Source organism: Rousettus aegyptiacus, unplaced genomic scaffold (assembly GCF_014176215.1).
Source record: "Rousettus aegyptiacus isolate mRouAeg1 unplaced genomic scaffold, mRouAeg1.p scaffold_m13_p_7, whole genome shotgun sequence".
Taxonomy (NCBI): Eukaryota; Metazoa; Chordata; class Mammalia; order Chiroptera; family Pteropodidae; genus Rousettus; species Rousettus aegyptiacus.
The window spans coordinates 38,698,865-38,718,377 of record NW_023416310.1 but is presented as its reverse complement, the minus strand read 5'-3'; the positions used below and the strand labels follow the sequence as shown (position 1 = coordinate 38,718,377).

Genomic DNA, 19,513 nt, shown 5'->3' with positions numbered 1-19,513 from the left:
AGAAACAGAAACAAAATCATCTGAGGCAATTAGGAAATGAATAGCAAAATGGCAGATCTTATACAACCATATCAATTAACACATTAAATATAAATGAAATAAATACTCCAATCAAAAGACAGAGATTGTCAAACTGGATAAAAAAAGCAATTTCCAACAATATGCCATCTGCAGGACATACACTTTAAATTAAGAAACACAAAAAGGATGAATAAAATGAAAGAATAAAAAAGATATGTCATCTAAACTTTAAACAAAAGTTTAGAGTGATTATATTAATACTGAACACAAGAGAGATCAAGACAAGCAGTTCTACTATAGATGAAGAGGAATATATCATACTGATATACATTTATAGTGTATTGACTCATCGGTATGGAAATTTCAACACCACTCTCTTATTGATAGAACAAGTGAAAATGAGCACCATTATAGAAGACTTGTACCAATCAGTCAAACCAACCTGACTTGACATTTATAGACTACTCCACCAATAACAGCAGAATTTACATTCTTTTCATGCATATCTGGAACAATTCTCTATACAATTGAAGGGATGAAACCACAAAGAGTATGTTCTCTGACTATGATGAAATTAAATTAGAAACCTATAACTGAAAAGTATCCAGAAAATCTGAAAATATTCGGAAGTTAACAACATAATACTGAACGACACATGGGTCAAAGAAAAATCATAAGAGAAATTAGGAAATATTCTGTATTGAATATATATGAAACAAGATATATCAAAGTCTATGGGAAACACTTGAAGCAGTGTTTAGTGTGAATCTTACAGCTTTAAATGCTTATATTAGAAAAGTAAAAACAATGATTTAAGTTTCCACCTTAAGGAGCTAAAAAAAAAAGAGGAAATTAAGATGAAATTAATTACAAGGAAGGAAATACTAAATATAAGGGTGAACAAATCAATGAAATATAAAATAGACAAGCTATAGAGAAAATCAATGATATTTTAAAAAGCTGTTTCTTTGAAAAGAGCAATAAAATTAATAAACCTCTAGCTAAACTGATAAAGAAAAAAAGAGGATAAAACACTAATTACCAATATCGGAAAGAGACAGGGACATCACTATAGATCTTTCGGACAAAAGATAATAAAAATTTATGCCAATAAATTTGACAACTTGGATTAAATGAACGAATTCCTTTGAAAGACAGAAATTATCAAAAACAGATTCAAGAAGAAAGCACTCTATTAATTAAAGACACTGAATTCATATTTAAAAACCTTCCTATAAAGAAAATTCCAGGCCCAGATGATTTCATTGTTGATTTTTATCATATATTTAAGGGAGAAATAATACTATACAAATTCTTTCAGAAAAAGAGAATGAAGGGAATACTTTCCAGCTCATTTTATGAGGTCAGTATTACTCTGATACCAAAACTTGAAGAAAATATCATTTAAAAAGCTACAAATATCCCTCATGAACACAAAAAATCTTTAACAAAATATGAGCAAGTCAAATACAGTAATATATAAAAAGAAAAATACCTCATGACCAAGTGAAGATTGGTATAACACTTTTAAAAAATCAATGTAATATACCATATTGATATAAAAAAGGAGAAAAACTATAGATCAATAAGTGGAGAAAAAGCATTTGACAAAACTCAACATCCATTTACTATAATAACTCAGCAAACTAGAAATAGAAAGAAAATTCCTCAACCTGAGAAAAGGCATTCATGAAAAACCAACAATGAACATTACATACTTAATGATTAAAGACTGAATGCTTTCCTCCTAAGACAGGGGAGAGGATGACGATGTCTTCTATTTAACATCAGGTCTAACCAGTGCAAAAAGACGAGATAAAGAAATAAAAGGAATATATATCAGAAAGTGAAGAAAAATTAAGTGAATTTATTAGCAAGGTTATAGATCACATGGTCAATATACAAAGATCAATTGCATTTCAATATTACTATCAATAAACAATTGGAAAAAATTTAAAAATCTACTTCCATTTATAACAGCACTAAAAATACTTAAGAATAAATTTTTAAAAAGATGTTCAACATCTGCATACTGAACTACAAAACACTGTTGAGAATCATTAAAGATAACTTAAATAAATGGAGCGATATTTCCTGTTCATGGATTGGAAGACATGCCATTGTAAAAAAAAATGCAATTCTCACAAATTGATAATATATAGGTTCAACACAATCCCAATAAAAGCCCAGCAGTATTTTTGTACAACTATCTGCACTCATTCTAAAATGTATAGGAAATGCAAAGCACCCAGAAATACCAAAATAATCTAGAACAAAAGAACATTTTTGGAGGAATGACAGCACCAGATTTCAAGACTCACTAAAAATTATAAAAATTAAGACAAGTGGTATTGATATACTCATGTATAGACAGACATAAGATACAAGGGAAGAGAATGGGGTTCAGAAATAGATCCATATGTAATGGTCAACTGATTTTTTTGGCAAAGGTGTCAAAGTAACCCAACGAGGAAAGAACAATCTTTTCGACAAATGATTCTAGAAGAACTGGCTATGCTTATGGTATTTAAATTAAAAAAAAGGAAGTGGGAAGCTTGACGCAACTCAAAATCATACAACTTCTAGAAGAAAACACAGAAGAAAATCTCTGTGACCTTGGAATAGGCAAAAATTCCTTAGCTATTGAAGTATGAAACATAAAAGGAAAGCTAAAAAACTAGAATTTACAAAATAAAAACTTTTGCTCTTCAAAAGACACCATTAATGTAATTAAAAGGCAAGTCGATGATTAGAGGATAAAAGCTGCAAAATATATGGACTTGCATCCAAACATATATAAAGAACTCTTACAATTTAATAATAAGGCAAATAATACAATTAAAAAATAGGCAAAAGATTTAAGCAGATACTTCACAAAAAGGATAAACCGTCAATAAGCATATAATATATGCTTAGAACTAAAATGGCTAAAGTTAAAAAAAACACAACAATAATACCAAGTATTGGTACAAATGTATAGCAACTGGAACTCTCGTACATTGCTGCTGGGGTGCAAAATGGCACATTCACTTTGCAAAATAGTTTGGCAGTATCTTATAAAGTTAAACATACACTTACCCAGAAATTCCACTCCTAGGCATCTAGCTACCCAAGAAAAATCAAAACAGATGGCCACACAGACTTGTATGCAAATATTCACAGCAGCATTATTCAAAATAGTCAAGAACTGGATGGAAATAACACAAATGTCCATGAAATGGTGAATGGATAAGCAAATTACGGTATATTCATACAATGGAATACTATCTTACAATAAAAAGGAACAAACTACTGATATACACCATATGGATGAGTCTCAAAAACATCATATTGAGTGAAAGAAGCAAGACACAAAAGACTGCTCCTGATTTCATTTATATGAGATGAGAAAAGGTGATAAGAAGCAGATTAGCAGTTGCTCAGGGGTGGGAGTGGGGAAAGGGAACTGAATGTAAAGGGGCAAGAGGTAACGTTTTAGAGTGATTTTCTAGGTCTTGATTTTGGTGGTGGTTATACAACTCTATGCCAAAATTCATCAATGTGTACACTCAAAAATGAGAGAATTTTATTGCACATAAATTATACCTCAGTTAACTGTGAAAAAACTCATATAACAGCATTTTCTTGACTAATTAGGATTGAAAAATAATTGAAAAAGGACTAATTTTTTCACTTGGCGATTCAACATTTAAAGAAAAATTGTATAAAACTTGGAAATAAGCCAAAGGGAGGATCGCATGTCCTTTCAGTGGCATACCAGAGGACTGTTTAACATGCCCACCCAAGAATAATTTAAGTCCCTAAGAGAATGTCCTTGTTTGACTTTCCCATCTACTATTGATTAAAGGCCCAGATGCTGTGAAGTTTCATGTTAACTTGCAGATTTTTGTGTCTAATAGAAATACAAATGACTTGTCTAGTTGAAAAGATAACCCCAAAGGTTATAGGTTTATTGCTTTGTGGGACATTAATCAGTTTTGTATCTAACTTGCAATATTTTTTAACACTTTTTTTTCATATCCCAATATATACCTAAATCTTCAAATGCTTTTTGAACAAATTTTCTCTGCTATTTCTCTAAGGAGCTGAAAAATTTTGACATAAATTCATTCTCTAGTCATATAAAATCATGTTTTTAAAAATTGTGAACTAAATTTTTTCATTAAATTTATTGGGGTGGCATTGGTTAATAAAATCACATAAGTTTCATGTGTACAATTCAATAATACATCATTTTGCATTATATTGCATTGTATTCACCACCCAAAGTTAAATTTCCTTCTGTCGCCATATATTTGACTCCCTTTACCCTTCTCTACCCCCTCTCCTCTTCCTTTCCCTCTGATAATCACTAAACTCTTGTCTGTGTCTATGAGATTTTGTTGTTTGTCTTGTTTGTTTGTTGCTTTTAGTAATTTTTTTAAACTCATACTCTGATGACTATGATTCAATGTTTCATTTGAGTGTCATTTCAAATCATCTCAGGTACATTGATGTGAGTCATACATTTTGAGAAACCCATTAGGTTACACTTGAAATGAAAACTTGTGAGGATTATTTCACAGTATGCTGCTCTTTCTATATAACTTTATAAGTATTCTGTGTTAGTGTTAGGGTTAGGAAATCTTCATGCAGCTTCCTTAATTTATTTTTTTTCTTATGTTGTATCCTATCATGTAGACTTATAAGGCCAATTCCTCATCCTTTGCATTAAAGCCTTTAGAATGCAACTCTTTCATAAAAGTAAAATGATTTGAACTTAGAAATTAATGTACTTTGTTTCTTGGATACTTCTTCTTCATCTCCAACTTCATCTTCAGTGACCTCAGATCCAGTGGTATATTCTTCTTCTTCTGAAAATAATGACTGTTGTTTCTGAATTTAAAGAAACAAAACACACCCTATTAAAAATGTTGTACTGTCATATCTTGAACGTATTTTTTTCAAACACATTTATCTAAATTTATTTTAGATGAATGAGCCAAAAGAGAGCTGATAAAATAACCACTGCCTAGCACAACATTCAGGAAACAGATAAGAATTTCTGCATTTAGGACAGGATCATATTATATGTAATTTATGTTTTTATTTATTTCCTTTGCAGATTCTAGCAGACTGATAGGCACCTAATAGGCACTCTGTATTTGTTGAATTGCACCTCTATTACTCGACTGAATGTATGTTCCTTGATATTAAGATTAAATTAAAATATAATAATTGCCAACAACACAGAAGTCTCATAAAGAAGCACATATGTACATTCTTTAGATATACATGGCCCTGTGTTAATTAAACATATCTACATCAATTTTTAACATCTACCCACCCTGCTGTTTGTCATCCCTGATTCAAATTCTAACTCCATTTTTGTGAATACTGATGGCAATAGCATAGTAATGGCAAACAGGTAAAAAAAAAAGTCAACCAACAACCAAACAACCAAATATTTATTGGAACTTAATACATTCGTTGCTTTGTTCAATGACCCAAACGTGCTTAAAAGTGACTTTTAAAAAGTCACTTAAGGAGACTTATGCAGTCAGATAATGGAGTATGTGTCTGTTTTAAACAATAACAATTTTTAGTAAGTACAAAATTGTAGACACTGAAAATGATACACATTTAACTAAAATCTATAAAATAAGACACTAATAAAGAGTTTATTAAACTAAACTTTAATTTAAGAAGAGATCCACGGAAGTAGAGTATATAGTTGTTCACTTACCAGTTGCAAAGTCCAGTTTTTCAGTGACAAGAACTAAAAAAAAGATTAAAAAAAAAAAAAAAAAGAGAGATTAATAAATCTGCATCTACCCAGATAGCAGCTTCTTTTTTTCATATGGATATTATAGAAGAGTTGCAAAAGTTACGAGTACAGTAGTTCCCTTCTAGATTGAAACATAACTTTAAACTCAGGATGAAAATGATATACTATAATATTTAAATCCTGTCTAATGAAGATGTATATGTTTATCCGAAACATAAAAATTTCCCAGTGTCATTTCTAAAGGACAAGTAAATCACACTTAAAGATAATATAATTTTACTGTTTGAAGTATTTTCAATCACTTTTTAAATGCTTACTTTTTCTTATAAGTTAAGGAACCAGATTTTACATGAATAGTGAAGAAATCTAATTAGCTATTTTGCATATAATTCATAAATAAATGTTAATAATTGAGCTCTTACAGCATTTGGAGTTTATAATGCATTTTACATGGAATACTTCCCTTTCTCAAGTAAATACTACCTGAACCAACACAAAGGCAGGAATTTCACAGGCAAACTGTTAGCAACAAGAATCAAAGAAATCAAAGCTTTCTAGTCACCTTAAAAACGTTTCAATTTTGAAACCTTGGGAAAAACTAAATGCATTCCCGATCATAATTTTTTTCAAAAAAAGAATGTCATACTGAAAAATGTTTATAGCACCTTCAAGACCATGTTATAATTTTTCCTCAAATTTAAGTCAATTATTTATTTAATTCTTTGAGGGCAAAGAACATGTCCTGTTACCCTTATAGTCCTATTAACTCAGCATAATACCTTACGATTAGGTAGTTAGTAAATGCTTATTAACTAGAAATTTTAAATTCAATTTAAACCACTTAGTTTTCTGTCAAAGATTAAATGTACTAATTTTTATTGTCATTAATTGTTTATATAAATAAAGAATACATGAAAGAAGCTACTCACAGCATTGAGCTCCCCACTTTTAGGGCCCCATGGTGTATTTGGCTCCAGTAAAACATCACAGTCTAGACCCTTCTCATCACAGGGACCAACCCCAGAATCGCTTGAAAGAAAAACATTTTATGGAAAAGTGCTCAATTTCTTAAGAACTTAAATCCAAATGATATCTTTTTATTGCAAATGTTCCTAAAGTCACTCTTTAGGAAAATAATTCATGAGTATAAGGTATGCCACTTCAACATTTACATTTTTTAATTCATCTAGTGATTCTCTTAGCAGAAGTCACTCCATATAGGGACAGCATCATTGAACTTGAGACACCATACTTGTAGAATGGTAAACGAACTTCTATAATGGGTACTGCTTTGAGAACAGCCTTTATTAAAGGATCCTCCTAGCTCCACCATGACAGCCTGTTGCAACTGCAAAATGATGGAAGTGACTGCAGAAATAATTGAATTCAAGGAGTTCAAATTTATGCAAAGATGACCTCAACCATCAACTATTTTTCTAGTTGTGTCCATCAAGCATTTAAAGTGGGCTTAAGTAACTTGGGAAAAGAAAAAATACACTCCAAAATGTGAACCTTTCAATCACGAAGGGCTCCCTTTATTAGTTTTTCTCCCCCTGGATCTCCAATACTTTGAAGTGCTTTTCCTATCAAATAAACACCTGCTTGCTCTTACTGTAAGCTAACATAATTTCAATGAAGCTTTCTGAAATAATGTAAACTATTCGAGGACTGACTTCAGTAATTGGGGAAACACTAGGGGAGAGAGGATTTTGAGATGGAAATCACTGGATAAAGCTGCAGTACAGCATCCTCCCCGCCACCTCCCTTCCCACTGCCTCACCAAACTGTGTCTTTAGAAAAAGGCACAACAATGACATCTTTGTGTTTGTGCAGATCATCCAGTATTCTAGCAGCTGAAGAGGACAATAAATCTCCACCTTCACCCAGATCACGAAGGACAACCATGTGGTCCCTCACTTTACAACCCTGTTGTATAAGAGACACTAAATTAGAAAGGTTGATACATTACAGAAATATTCTTTTAAAAACGACAGGATGTTTTTGTTTTTCTTTGTTCAGTCATATCATCATGTCTCAATTGTATCACAACTTTTACTCAAGGGGAAAAAAAAAACTCATTCAGAAGAGTGCATGAAAAAAATGTATATCTTAAAAAATATCCAATAATATCCATATAACCACCATCCACATTAAGAAGTAGAATATTTCCAACACTCTGGGAGTCCCCACAGGCCCATAACTGCTTCCCAAAAGATAACCTCTATCCTGACTTTTATGGCACTTACTTCCTTGCTTTTATCCTTTTATCACTTAAGGATGCATCCCTAAATACTATAGTTTAGTTTTGCCTCACTCAGTTTTTTTCGACATTGTTTCTATGATTCAGCCATGTCGTTGTATGTAACTAACATTGCTTTAATGTATAGTATTCTATTTTATGAATATACAAAATTTGTTTATTCTACAGTTGATGGATGGGTTATTTCCAGTTTGGAGCTATTACAAATAATACTATTATGAACATTCTTTTACATGTTTCCTGGAGCACAAGTGCTCATGTGTACCAAAATAAATTACTCTATCTCCTCACTAACACTTGGTAAGACATTTTAATTGTAGTCATTCTAATGAGTGTGCAGTGGTATCTCATTGTGGTTTTAATTTGCATTTTCCCAATTACAAATGAGGTTGAGCTCCTTTTCATGTTCACCGGACAACAACAAGAGTTCCCATTCTTTTTCTTAATATGATCCTTTTATGGATGTGTTGCTAAAATATGGTCCCACCTGTGAGTTTGTCTCTTCAGTTTGTTTATTTAATGTAGCTGATGTACTTTAATTTAAAATCTCTTTCTTTATGGTATTACCTTTTAATAGCTTTATTAGTTTTCCTTTCACACATAGGACTTTTTTTTTGTAAACAGTTTGGGCTGGGACTTAATTTCATTTTTTTCCTCATACAGATATCCCAATGTCATAGTACCTCTTATTGGAAAGTCAATCCTTTGCCCATTGCTCTGTAATGCCACATATGTCACAGTCAAATATCCAAGTGGCTGAGTACTCTATTTTTTCTATTGATCCATCCATCTACTCTTTACCAGTATCACCCTCTCTTAATTATCAAAGCTTTATAATAAATTTTGATATTGGATAGAGCAAGTACTTTCTACCTTTGTTTTCTTTGAGAGAATTTTAGCTATTCTTGGCCCTCTGCATTCCCATATATATTTTAGAATCAGCTTAGCAAAGTTCCCCCTAAAAGACCATCAGGATTTTCATTGAGATTGTAGTGATCTATACAGATCAGTTTAGGGAACATTTATATATGAACATGGTACAATAACCCATTTTTTAGTTTTCTTTATTTCCTCTCAAAAACATTATATGTTTTCTATATAGAGTCTTCCATATATTTTGTCAGATTTATTCTGAGGTACCTGATATTTCTAAGGCTACTGTAAGTGCTTTCTTTTTTCAAATTTCATTTTCTAACATTGTCGATTTATAAAAGTATAATTGATTTTTGTATATGATTTTTAATAGATTAATCGTAAATTCTTATTAATTTAAATAATTTATCTGTAGATTCATCAGGGTTTCCTATGTTCACAAAATCATCTGCAAATTATGACAGTTCCTTTTCAGTTCTTACGCCTTATTCTTTTTATTTCATTAATATACTGTCCAGGACTTCTGGTTTAATTAGAATAGAAGTATATTCTAATCCTTATCATGTTCCCAATTTCAAAGAAAAGCTTTCTACATTTTGCTATTGTGATATTTGTTGCAAGTTTTATGTTATCTATCTTTTACTGAATTATGTCATTTTCCTTCTATTTCTAAATTTGGTAAGAATTGTTTATTTTTTGATTTTTATAATCATTCCATTCACACAAATTAATTAGAAGTTACGCATTCTTCAATCCTTTTAATAGTTATCCTAGAATTTGTAAGATGTATCCTTGACTTATCAAGGTCTAATTTGTTAATACCCTCCCTCTCAAAGACCTTTTAAACTCTATTTCACTACTCTTCCAACTTAACGGCTATTGTTGTGAGTTTTTAAAATATATTAAAATGTATAGTATATATTAATTATATATTTTAAATTGTCTATATTATTAATGTAATTATATATTTATCACAAACACATACACACCCACAAAGCATTACCATCATTATTTTATACAGTCAATATTCATTTAGATTTCTCAATATATTAATTTCTTTCTTTGGCCTTCACTCCTTCCTGTATCTCAAGAACATCTGTAGTGTTTCCTTTAAAGCAGTTTTCTGATTGCAAATTCCTTCAATTTTTTTTTTGCCTAAAAATATCTTTATTTTGCTTTCATTCTTAAAGGATATTTAAAGAAGGCAGAGATTTCCAGATTGTTAACTATTTCTTTTGGCACACTGAAGACCTGCTTTCCATTGCTACTGCTAAGATGTGAATTCTAATTACTGATGTTTTGAAGGGATTCTGTACTTTTTCCCTCTGGCTGCTTTTAAAATGCTCTCTTTACTTTTTTGCTTTCTGCAGTTTCACTATGATATGTAAAGGTATGGATTTATTATCTTATTGGGAGTCACTGGAATTTTCACATCTATAAATTAATATCTTTCAATAATTCTGAAATATCTCAGCCATTATCTCTTCAAATTTTGTCTCTGATCCAATCTCTTACTCTTCTATTGGGAACCTCATTAGGAAGTTGGATATTACAGAAAAAGGCAAAAACTGTATGAGTTCACTATATGAGGTACCTAGAGTAGTCAAATGTGGTCAGAAAGTAGAATGGTAGTTACCAAGGGCTGACAAGAGGGGGAGTGGGGAACTGATGATCAATATAGTTTCAGTTCTGGAAGAAGAAAGAGTTCTGGACACTGGTTGCACAACGATGTGAATATATTTAACACTACTGAACTGTACATTTAAAACAAGTGGTTAAGATGGCAAATTTTATGTTTACATTTAAAAAAACAGTTATAGTCAGAGAAAAATAAATTTTCTAAAATATTTAAATCATGTTAGAAGATAATGACTAAATAAAAAATACAGAAACAAGAAAAAAGTTAGACATATACTCTCTCGGTCTTTCTTTTATATTTCTCATCATTTTGTCTCTCTGAGCTTCACTTTGGATCCTTTCTTCTGACTTTTATCTTTCAATTCACTAATTTTTCAGCTGTAGGTAATCTGGTGTTAAGTTTGCCACTGTGCTTAAAATTTTGTATTATTACATTTTTCAGTTCTAGCATTTCTATTTGTTTTCATTTAAACCATATTTGCTACTTTTCTTAGTTTATAATTCCCTGCCAAAAATTTCCAAGCTTGTCTTCTATCAACTTAAATTAGTAATGGTCTGTGTCAATAATTCTGTGGTTTGTTTTCGTTGTCAAAGTTCTTTTGTTCCCATTCTTGGTAACTTCTTTTCATCTATGCCAGATTATCTTTGTGTGCCGAATAATTTAGAAATAATTTGAGGTGTAGAATAATGTTACTGTTCTACAAAGAGAATTTTTACTGCTTTTTTCAGATGCCTGGGGACATTGGCAATCCAGGATTACCTTAATCCAAGTTCAGATTTGAAATTTCCTAGGCCACCCGAATAAATCAAAGCCAGGCTGTTATCCAGGCAAGGGATGGTTTATTTCTGATTTGCTCCTATTTTTGTTGGGACCCCAACTCAAAGTGCAAAGGAAGGGATGTTACTCATTAATGTCCCCATTCTTGACAGACCTTAAACCCTGATAGGGGACCAAAAAGCTCAGCTCAACTTCTCAGTCACCTCTTTCAGCCTGGTAATTGTCTCTAGGATAAAAATGGTCCTGAGTGCCAGCTCACTTCTTTGAGTTCTCATAATCTCCTGTATCCTAACACTAATTCCCCATTAATTTGTTGATGCTTTCAATATAATCTTTATATTTCGTCCACCATTTTTTAGTTGCCTTTTGGTGGGAAGATTGGTCTGAATTACTTAGTTATTACAGGAACTACAAATCACCACTGAGCTATCTAGATTTCTCTTAGTCCAAGAAATCACTTTCATCAACATCCATGTCACATATAACACTTATCACACAGTTTAATTACTATTTATTCCTGAATCCTCTCACAATAATATTAGTAATTAATACAACAAGTAGACATAACAAGCTATAGAGTTACAACTTTTAAAAGTATTGTTCAAAACAATGTGAATATGACAGTTAAGTAGAAACACCATAATCATAAAGAAATATAATGACTAAAAATCATGTTACTGCAAAAACATAACAGTAGTCATGAATTAATGAAATATCTTGGACCAATTAAAGCTAATCCCATTTTGCTTAAAGTCTTATGCCCCATTTAAATAGCTTTGTATGAAAAGTATTACCTAAATCTTTAAATGTGAATATTATAATAGTAACCTATTACCTCACTAATAAAATTTCCGATAATCAAAATTGGTAATTAATTATAAATATAACAAATGTCCTAATTCAACTTAAATTCCATGATTTATCATTTTAGTAACATTCATGTTAATAACCTAAATTCCTTGCCCCTAAATTTCATCATACCCATCTGGTAAAACCCTAACTGTGGAGGAGCTCAACAACCCATTTTCTCCACACGTGCACTCAAGCGGCCAAAAACTGCTGGAGAGAGTGATAATAAGGCATGTTAGATTTCACTATAAATTTATGATCACAAATCTCCAATGAGCCTAGTAACCTATGATATTTCTCTGGAAAATCCACTGTCCTGTTTCCCAAAAAGACTATGTCAAACCTTTAATACTTCCTCCAAACCTTGGAAACTTCTCTCTTCTCCCTCACTCTTAGCAGATAGCTTTACCTTCTACTTTTATAAAACAGGAAAGGAATTAGCTTGAAATAACTTATCATTCAATGGCAAAACACAATTTTATTAATACCTAAAACCATCCTGCTTTTCTCTCATGTCATAATAGAGAAGATGCCCTTTCTCCTATCTAAACAAATACTTCCATTTGTGCTTACGAGCCCATCCTCCCCTGCCTCCTCATAAACTTTATACTATTAACCTCTCCTCAACTAGATCCTTCCACTGACAATTTTTTGAAAAAGGTCTCTCCTCTCAAAAAATAAAATAAAACAGAAACAATAAACAAATACCTATAACCTAATTACTGATACAACTCCCTTTTTCCAATTTCCCATACGAGTTGTTATTCACACTGCCTCAGCCCATACCAATCTGATCTGGATCTAGCACTCCATCAACAGTTCTTCACATCTATGAATTCCAGGTCATCATAGCCAAAGGACACATTTGTTTCATTATTTGACCTCTTACCAATATTTGATATCGTGGACCACTCTCTCTTTAAACACTACTCCCTTAACTTTCATGATAATGTTCTTGGTTTCCTTCCTATTATTCTGGTTGCTCCTGATTATTCTCCTTGGCAGGCTCATGCTTCCTTATCCAGCCATTAAATGCTGGAATTTCTCTAGGTTCCATTGTAGGCCCTCCGCTTTTATGTTCATCTATGTCTAGTGGCTTCAATTATCATTTACTTGCAAGAAGACTTACAAATTATCATTCCTAGTCTAGCTAATTCTCTGAGCACTCCAGCCAATATATTTAATACTCTTTGCCTAGTCACCTCATAAAGCATCTCAAACCCAAAATGTCCAAATTAGAACTTCTCTCCAAACCTGATCCCCTTCAGTTGTTTCATCCTCAGTGAGTAGTATCACCATCTATCAAGTAGCAAAAGCAGGAAATGAGTCATCCCTAAATATTGAATTCATCCATTTCTCTTCATCTCTACTACCATAGTCCAAGCTACCACTTCCTTTCTCTAAGACTACTGTAATAACTTCCTCATGAACCTGACTCTACTGACTTTCCCCTAAGCCATTTTCCACATTGCAACCAATATTTTCAAAAACTGAAATAAAGAGAAAACTCAAACATGGTCTAAAAGGTCCTGCCCCTACATGGCCTGACATCTACTTACCTCTCCAGTCTTGTCTTGAACTATGCCTGTTTTTTATAACAGGGCTCTTTCTCTTTCTTCTCACCACACAGACTCCTTCCCACACTCAGATCTCAACCTAATGCCAGCTCCTTAAGGAGGCTTTCCTTGACTTCAAAGCCCAAGTCTGACTAGTCTATTGCAGACATTTATGGCCCTCACACTTTTTCAAACATTTCTTTGCATTCTTTTATTTCCATTTTGATATTACTGCCTGAACTGTAAGTTCCATGAAGGCAGAAACTATTTAATTTTACACGATACTCTTTGGCTTGCTCAGCTATAATACAATTTTGGTGGTTTACAAATATTTGTTGTATGAATGAATCACTCATAAAATTTAATTACAAAACATTTTCAAAAGTGTTAGTGTCAAGGACTCTAATGTACAGCAATAGTCACATATTACCCCAAGATATATGTGCAACACTATAATACCATCAATCCTACATGAATGTATTACCTTTAGACTTTAAAAACAATAAAAAGGAAAAGATTTAAATAAAAAAGTATTAGTGAGAACTATAACTACAAAAGGGCAACATTCAATATTTACCTTTGTAAGCTGAGTCGGATCAAACCGAAGAACCTTTTGGTTACAGCAGGGGAAAATTCCAGTCCCCACAGTACTCAGTGAACTTGCAGCAGGAGGATAAACCACTGTTTCTGAGTGATATTGACAATGTGAAAATTCTATACAGAGAAAAGCCTGAATAAAAGAAATATATAAAATCAATTATTATTCCCATAATGCAATTAAACATCTTAAAAATACTTTACTGAAGACCACATATTGTATGTTTCATTTACATAAAATGTACAGAAAAGGCAAATCTCTAGAGACACAAAGTAGATTTTGGTTGTCTAGGGTGGAAAGTGAAACTGGAAGTGTTAGCTGGGGTGATGGAAATGTACTAAAATTGGATGGTGGTGATGGTTGCACAACTCTGTAAATTTACTAAAAATCAGTGAATTTTACACTAAAATAAATGAATTTTATGACAGGTAATTATAACTTAATAAAGCTATTAAAAAGCAAAAACAAAAACACTTTACTCAAAATTCAGATGAATTAAATTGATCTTGATGTACATCTAATTTAATAATTGGCCAATCACATGAAAAGTTTTCTAATGAAAAAATAAAATAAAATTGTGTCTAACTTGACTATTCTTTAAACTTATCAAGGTTTAATTATAAAATAAATAGTAATGTTCAGATAGGTTTATGAGTTGGTAAAATAATTTTAAAAATAACAAAATTAATGATTTTAAGCACTGATTTTGAACATGAAAGCAAAAAAGGAGTCTATAATTCAGATTTCTTAGTTGTTAGTTCCAATTGTGATTTGCAAATGGTTTTTAATTAAAAATTTTTGAGTCTGATAAAAGCTATAAGGTGCACACTCATACACAAAGTATTTTGCATACAAACGATTTTGAGTTTGTAAACTTTCCATAATAAATGTTAAATATTATAAGTCAAATCAATATTCAATTTGCTATAAAAAAAGAGGAAAAAAAAATCCCTCAAGTTTTCTGTGTTCTGATCTGCTAAACAAGTCAGGTTTTAGAAGCCTGATATCCTTGATTATAAGTGATACTCCATTGTAGGAAAGACCACTACATACCAATTAAGTTTAAAAAACCAAACAAACTTGACAATATCAAGTACTATTGAAGATGTGGAACAACTAGAGCTCTCATACATAGCTGGGAGGAATGCAAGCAAGTTCAGGGGCTTTAGAAAACAGTTAGGCTTACATTTACCATACAATCCAATAATCCTACTTCTAGGCTATTACCCAAGAGAAATAAAATCCTAGAGTCACATGAAAGCCTGTATGGAAATGTTTATAGTTGCTTTCTTCATAATGACCCCAAACTAGAAACACCTATGAAATTCTTCACTGATGAGTCAGGATAAACATACTGATACATTCATACAGTGGAGTACTACTTAGCACTAAAGAGGAACAAACTGATAGATAAAACGACATGAATAAATTTCAAGTTCATTTTGCTAAGCAAGAGTAGCTGCACTCAAAAAGTGAAATATGGTATAATTTTATTCGTATGACATTCTGGAAAAGTCAACATTATAAAGACACTTAAACAGGTCAGTGGTTGCTGGAGTCTAGGGTGGAAGAAGCAACTGACTAAAAAGGGCCACGAGGCAAGTTTTTAGGGTGATGAAAGCTATCTATGCTTTGATTGTGGTGGTACTTAACTGTATGTGTTTGTCAAACCTCATATAAGGAATTAAGTTTACTGTATAAGGGTAACTTTTACTGTATATAAATTTTACTTCAATAAATCCAATTTTTAAAAATTGTGGGGATGTAAGGAGTCTGTTGGGTACAAACTTAAACAGTTTTAAAATTTTTACTCTGAAGGTTTTAATAAGCAGTTCTTTCTTCTCTCTACTGAAAATCATTACCCAAGTGAAAGAAAAATTACTGGGAGCAGGGAGACACTAGGGATTCACTAAAAACTTAATGTAGAAGACTCTGGAGTTATATATAAGACTAATTAAGAATGATTGTGACCTATAAAAATCTACTGATTCCATAAAAGGATTTATCATAGGTACTTTCAAAGAGCAAGCCTTCTTGTGCTTTTATTATATAGGCTTCATTTATTAAAAAATGAACAAAGTCTTTTTGAGAATACAACTTGTTATAAAAGAAGGGCATATATCAATAGCACTCTATCTACAAAGGTGGGTCTGGATTTCTAAAGAAATTTATGTGCCAACAGAGAAACAGTTTTGATGGAAATAATTAAAGGCAATAAAGGACTGTTTTTCTTTGCATTGAAAAAATGTATTGGTCACTTACAATATGTTGGTTTTCTAAAAATTCAGCAAGTCATGAATGTTTCAGTAATGAAACGAGGAAAAAAAATATAAGAAATTAAGTCAGATATAAGCAATGTTTAATAGCACCATCGTTTTCGCCACTAGTTTTTTAAAAAGATGTCAAATACTGTTCAAACATTCAAACATACTAATTAAACAGCATATATCAAAAGAGTCTGCTCTCGATGTTTGTAGAACAGGATATTAAAAAAAAAAAAATTAAAGTTACCTGATAACATCTTGAACAAGTAAGCCAGTTGACTGTTCCCCACAAGCGCCAATATACATCTCTCCAAGATTTTAATTCTTCAAAAAGACTATTCAAATACTCATGAACATCCCAAGTCTTATCTCTGGGGAAAAGATCCTCAAATGTTACACTATTTTACAAGCAAGCAATACAAACAATTGGTTAGAGCAAATGTTTTTAAATGTGTGGCTTATTTCCAAGAACATTCCCCAACTAATGGCTGTGGGATAGACTACAATGAACAACAGATAAAATTTCATCTGGGAGTTTTGTTTATTCTTTCTTTTTCTGTGGATAACAGGAAAAGGTATTAAAGGTTGAATGTCAAATTATTTTGCTAAGTGAGATATAGGGTCATAAACTAAATATAGTTTGAGTAGGCTAACATTTGGGACTTAGGCATACATTGCTTTATTCTAATTTTACATATTATAAAATAAGTTGCTTTTAATTATTGGTGACTAAACATTTCATTAATGTATTAATTCTTCATATTTTCTAGTAATTGAGTAATATAATAATATATAATCAGGTATTGATAACACATTTTTAAGTTAAACTTTTAAAATTGCAAAGGCTTAAAATTTTATCTTTATGGTCACACGTAATTCAAATTTCTATTTTTTTCTAATCTTCCTTAATCTTTTCAAAGTTTAGATATTTTTGTTCTTAGTTCAACAAATAACAAAAGGCCATCATGTTATTACAAATCACACTGACACATCTGCTTTAAGTTATTTAAAGAGAATTTTTAAAATATCATCAAGAGCTGCCTTGCAGGAAAATACTTTGTGTAAAACAACAAAAATGGATGTTGAAGTTAATATCAATTTTTTCACACAGTTATCACTGTCAGAAAATATATAGAATGTATATAATACTTATTGCTGTCAGAATGGACATAATTTTCAAAAGGTGAATTATCTTAAGACAAAAAAGTATTAAATACAATATTGAAGAGTTAATTATTATAATAACTAGTGAAGATTCTCTGATTATTGTACAGAGAGGAAAAACAAAACATTTTAAAGTTGACTGTGTTATTCACTGTAGGATCAAGTGTGTTTCTCTGTACTTTGTTTTAATGCTTAAAATACGAAATCTAACATACGTAGGTTTCTTTCTTTAATAAAAGCACTGTACATTTTTAATACTGAAAAAAGAACAAGCACAAAGAAAGTTAAAACCATTCATAATACTATCAAAGGTAACACAACTAGCATTTTAGTAAACATATTTCTAGTTTTTATAACCTGTTTTTTTCACTTAATTTACCACTAACAATTTTCTATGTAAGTATATATTCTTTCACAACATTATTCTCAAAGGCTGCACGTTAAGATTTGATTAGATGTGTTTTATATAGATATGCTATTGTCTGGATATATTTTAGTTTGTTTAATCATTTGGGTGTTTCCTTTTTTAATTTAAACAATATACCAATAAATAGCATTAAGTGCTTTTATAAATCCAACATTATTTCTTTGGATAAATTCCTAACAGTAGAATATTGTCAGGGAACACACATTTCAGAGTTTCTACTTTCTTGAGACATTATACCATTTTACAACACTCTCCCTCCAACTCAGAATGAGAACTAGTTTTGAACTTACAGGGGGCAAAAAAAAGACTATACATTAATAGAATACTGACAAAGTGTAAAGAATAGATTGTGTAAAATACGATATTAAAGATAGTTTTCCTCATTCACCAAAATTCACCTGAAAGGAAATTTGGTTCTCTTGTTGAATTCAATATAACATTAATAGAGCTAGCTAAAATCTGTTAGTGGAAATAAATCATTTAATGACACTGATAAGACTTTCGAGATAAATATACAAAAATTATACTATCTTAAAATTGAAAAACATAATGAAATTTATCCAATGAATAAAACATACCCTTTAAAACAACTTTGTTTTGAAAGTTGCATCTTTCTAAATCAAAGCTGGATCATATGCAGAAAAGACACTACTGTATTCCTTATAGAAACAGTGATGTTTTTATAAATACACTAGTAATTCACATTTTAAGGAGAGAAATCCAGGGATATCTCTCGCTCCGCCATGCTTCTGATGTCACCCTCAGTAATTCACATTTTAAAAGCTGTATTTCATTTTCACTACACCTTATGTGAATGTAAACAATATTTCCATGTCGATCCACGTTAATTTTTCCAGGAATGCAAGGAATTCTTCTTTCTGTTTCTTTTGTTAAAAGTTTCTTACACAAAAAGCATCTATAACACACAAAAAAAGATACAACATATGAGAAAATTTTAAATGTAGTAAAATTAAAGAATTTAGCTGCATTATATAACATACCAAAGAAAGACCATCACCATACCTGTACAATGTCACTGCATTATTCTGAGAATCTGGATTCAAGTACTCAGGATCAAACAGTCTCTCAATCTTCTTACAAAAAAGTTTACTGTTAAAAACAAATCACCAACAAATCAATTTTCTTTATCTAGTTTACTGAAAAGTGATAAAATTTTAATAGTGATAAAAACAAACACTGACCTATCTGCACAAGAAGAAAAGATTAATAAATCCTTAGAGAGCCTCTCTTTGGGAATTTATACTATGGTTTTAGTGTTCTTAGTAAATAAATCTCCCAATGAGATCTGCTTGATCAA

At 31.3% G+C, this 19,513-nt stretch overlaps 1 protein-coding gene across 5 annotated transcripts in view; it reads right to left on the bottom strand.

Moving 5' to 3' along the window:
• Positions 1 to 19,513, bottom strand: part of KIAA1841 (KIAA1841 ortholog) — a 62,119-nt gene that overhangs the window by 9,244 nt on the left and 33,362 nt on the right. For 3 of the 5 annotated variants that reach the window (XM_036224154.1, XM_036224153.1, XM_036224155.1), the window contains 9 exons: positions 19,219 to 19,305; positions 19,001 to 19,111; positions 16,852 to 16,975; positions 14,320 to 14,472; positions 13,441 to 13,485; positions 7,569 to 7,714; positions 6,718 to 6,817; positions 5,747 to 5,779; positions 4,797 to 4,896 (listed from right to left, as the gene is read on the bottom strand). In XM_036224154.1, the coding sequence (XP_036080047.1) occupies positions 4,797 to 4,896; positions 5,747 to 5,779; positions 6,718 to 6,817; positions 7,569 to 7,714; positions 13,441 to 13,485; positions 14,320 to 14,472; positions 16,852 to 16,975; positions 19,001 to 19,111; positions 19,219 to 19,305 (899 nt within the window). The remainder of the gene's footprint in view (positions 1 to 4,796; positions 4,897 to 5,746; positions 5,780 to 6,717; positions 6,818 to 7,568; positions 7,715 to 13,440; positions 13,486 to 14,319; positions 14,473 to 16,851; positions 16,976 to 19,000; positions 19,112 to 19,218; positions 19,306 to 19,513) is intronic. The other 2 variants (XM_036224156.1, XM_016129634.2) reach the window with 1 other exon arrangement.